Below are 3,116 nucleotides of genomic sequence, written 5' to 3'. Positions count from 1 at the left end.
CGGGCTCAGGCAATCCACTCACCTCAGCCTCCCAAAGCGCAGGATTACAGGCTGAGCCACCGAGCCCGGCTATTATCAACATTTTAATGACCCAAAAAACCATGCCAGCAATCTATTCAACAAAATAAAGAACAGAATTACAAACTTATTCCCAATAAAGTTATTCTTCTTTTAAGTGAAGGAAAAAAAAGCAACAACAAAACAGTGTGCCCCTAAGTAGTGTCCTTTTTCCTGAATTGACTCGGGTGCAAATAAGTTTTCTCAAATCCTAGATGGCTCAGAAATAAATCATGACTCTCCTGCAATCTTCATTCTTGACACTGAACATTTGTTTGCTTCAGCAGTTGGTAACAAAAGGACTTCTCTTGATGTCACACATGGTACTAATAGCTTCCTTGATCTATTAACTTTTTCGGGATTAACACTCACTCTAATCTCTGTAGACGACTAAGAAAATGAAGAAGCTGGAAAAGGACACAGCCACGTGGAAGGCGCGGTTTGAGAACTGTAACAAAGCTCTGTTGGACATGATCGAAGAGGTGAGGAAGTCTTTCCCTTAGCTTTTATCCCTAGTTTAGTTAAAATATTCATACTTAGAATTATAACCTGATAACAGTACAAATGATTGTTTGGGGAAAGAAATTGAATTGGGGAAAATAACATTTTGAAGTGTAATAAAAATCATGGGAGCAAAGGGCATTTAGAATCAGGTCTAGACTCATAAGGAGCTTTGTGACCGTAAGTCACCTGCTTACTTGTTGATTCAATGGCTTTGAGGCCATCCTACCTTATTTTACTTTGAAGTTCTCCAGGGCCTGGCACATAACAAGTGCTGAATAAATAAATTAATTGATTTGAAATAGCCTAAGAGAGAACACCTGCCCAACCACTTGGTGTATGTGTCATTTTATAGACAGATATGGAGATATGTCTCTTAAATTCCTCCTGCTGACATCTATATACTGCTGTCATGCCAGGCTCCAAGTAGGATGTGAGACACAAAAGGCAAAGATACATGGTCCCTGACTGAGAGGCAGGGCTTACAGGTTAAGGCCTCTCTCTGTTAACAAGTGAAAAAGAGCCTCAAAGGTATAGGCTGGCTCAAAAGTAGAGTCAAAGAGTGAGATAATTAGAAACATTTTCATGCTCAAATACACCAACCTTTCTAGAGAATAGAACTGAACAGTTTGAGCAGCCAGCATCATGAATTAATATGTGGTAAGTTTCTATGGTAATAATTAGCATTCTAACAATTCATCCCAAATTGCAACCAATTCCAAAGAGATATGCATATTACTCATCAACATAAGTCAAACAGTTACCGAGATTAGTACATAGTAGTTTATTCATGGGATAGATAAGGCATTGCTGACAGCAAAGTCCCAAGGTATCTCATGCATCCTCATGCATCTTGCTACAGGTTTTACGTCTGCCTTCTAAGTTTTAGAAGCAGAAAATTCATCTACTTTAGGATTTTAGAGGCTCTGGACCAAAGCAGAAAGCCTCCCATCTTTCTTTCTCAAAGAACAGGCTATGATGATGAAAAAAATCTACCAGTCTAGCACACAATGCAAAAGAGAAAGTGATGTCTATGACCAAATATCTGTTCGCTGTCCTGTGGCCAGGTTCCAGACTCTAGTAGACAAATCCTGGGACAAATGCTTTTGCTTGTCTCCAGAGAGCATCCTGGCAATTTTGCTTATCCTGTTGGTTTACGTATGTGTATGTGTTCAAATCACAGAAAGCGCTGAGAGCGAAAGAATATGAGTGCTTCGTGATGAAAATTGGGAGGCTGGAGAACCTCTGTCGTGCTTTACAAGAAGAGAGAAATGAACTATACAAAAAAATCAGAGAAGCGAAAATGGCTGAAAAGGATGACCAAAGTCAGCACACCTCGGATGAAGAGCCAGAGTCAAATGTCTCTGAGGATAAAGAGATTGATGCAGAAGAGGTCAATAGTGTTCAAAAAGCTGTGGAAGATCTGGCCACAGCCTTCATGGTAATTCATCATCCAGAGTCAACTCCACACCAGTCCAAAGAGACTGAACCAGGATTCAGCAGTCCTCATGGGAGTGGTGACACCACCCTTCAAGAGCCAGGGCAAACCCCTCTAATCCCTTCAGGGGATTCAGAGAGTCCCCTACCTTTCCTAACTCCTCAGGCTGAAGCTGAAGGAGGCAATGAGGCCCAACCTCCCTCCAAGGCCAGTAACCCCCCTGCTGGGTCCGCAGCAGAAGCCCAATGCCAGGGTCTCCTTGCTGGAGCACCAGCTGATCAGCAGCCCCAGAAGCCAGAGGCCAGTCAAACCCCACAGCCCCCAACCGAGGCCTCCCTACAGGCCATAGAGGCAAATGGTACTGCTCCACCATCCCCTGCAGGTGAGCAAGTTCCAGCTGGAGTGCCTGGATGTGAGTCCAGTAGGCAGCACCCACCAGCAGGAGAGAGGCCAGTCAAGGCCTCGGCTGGGTCCCCGCTGCCCAAGGGGGCTGACACCAATCTGGAGGGCGTAGACTAAGCCTCATCACACCTTCAGAGGCTGTTCTTCCTGACTCTTCACATCTTCGTCATAATAGATTGTCTTCTGAAAGAGGCATTAAGGGCTAGGGATGTCAGATGGAAGAGAACACTTTTTAATGTTGTGTAGGACACATTCATTCACACTTTGCTATTTGTTCTCAATTTATAATTGATTTGGAGCTTTTCTATTTAACACTGATTGACAGTGTAATTTTCTCAAATGGCAACAAAACATACCAATAGCAAATTTATATTACTTTTTTCAATCAAGGTGGTATTTAATTAAATTTTTTAATAAACAGTAAGATTTGATGTTCAAAGACTTCCACTATAATATATAAATACTGAAAATATTATATTCTATTTATTTCCACATAGTTTAATAAGATTTATAATAATTTATAAATGTCCAGGTTCCTTTTAAATAGTATATAAAAAATATATATATACACATATGTATTTATGTATATGTGCATATATGCATATGCATAGGTGTGTGAATATATACATGTGGGGGTGGGAAAATACACATACATATGTGTTGTATACATATATATGCATGTAGATATATATGTGCATATAAATGTGTATGTTACACA

The 3,116-nt window shown here is 40.9% G+C and overlaps 1 protein-coding gene across 1 annotated transcript in view; it reads left to right on the top strand.

The window, feature by feature from the left end:
* Positions 1-2,515, top strand: part of LOC103265991 (beta-taxilin-like) — a 21,240-nt gene extending 18,725 nt beyond the window's left edge. The window contains exons 6-7 of the mRNA XM_008063632.1: positions 444-539; positions 1,742-2,515. Coding sequence (XP_008061823.1) covers positions 444-539; positions 1,742-2,515 — 870 coding nt within the window. The remainder of the gene's footprint in view (positions 1-443; positions 540-1,741) is intronic.
* The last annotated feature ends 601 nt before the right edge of the window (positions 2,516-3,116 follow it).

The sequence above is a fragment of the Carlito syrichta genome, unplaced genomic scaffold (genome assembly GCF_000164805.1).
Source record: "Carlito syrichta isolate Samal-C Ts95f unplaced genomic scaffold, Tarsius_syrichta-2.0.1 Scaffold306974, whole genome shotgun sequence".
In the NCBI taxonomy this organism is placed as follows: domain Eukaryota; kingdom Metazoa; phylum Chordata; class Mammalia; order Primates; family Tarsiidae; genus Carlito; species Carlito syrichta.
Note: the sequence above shows the minus strand (reverse complement) of the source record. Positions and strands in the feature narration are given on the sequence as shown.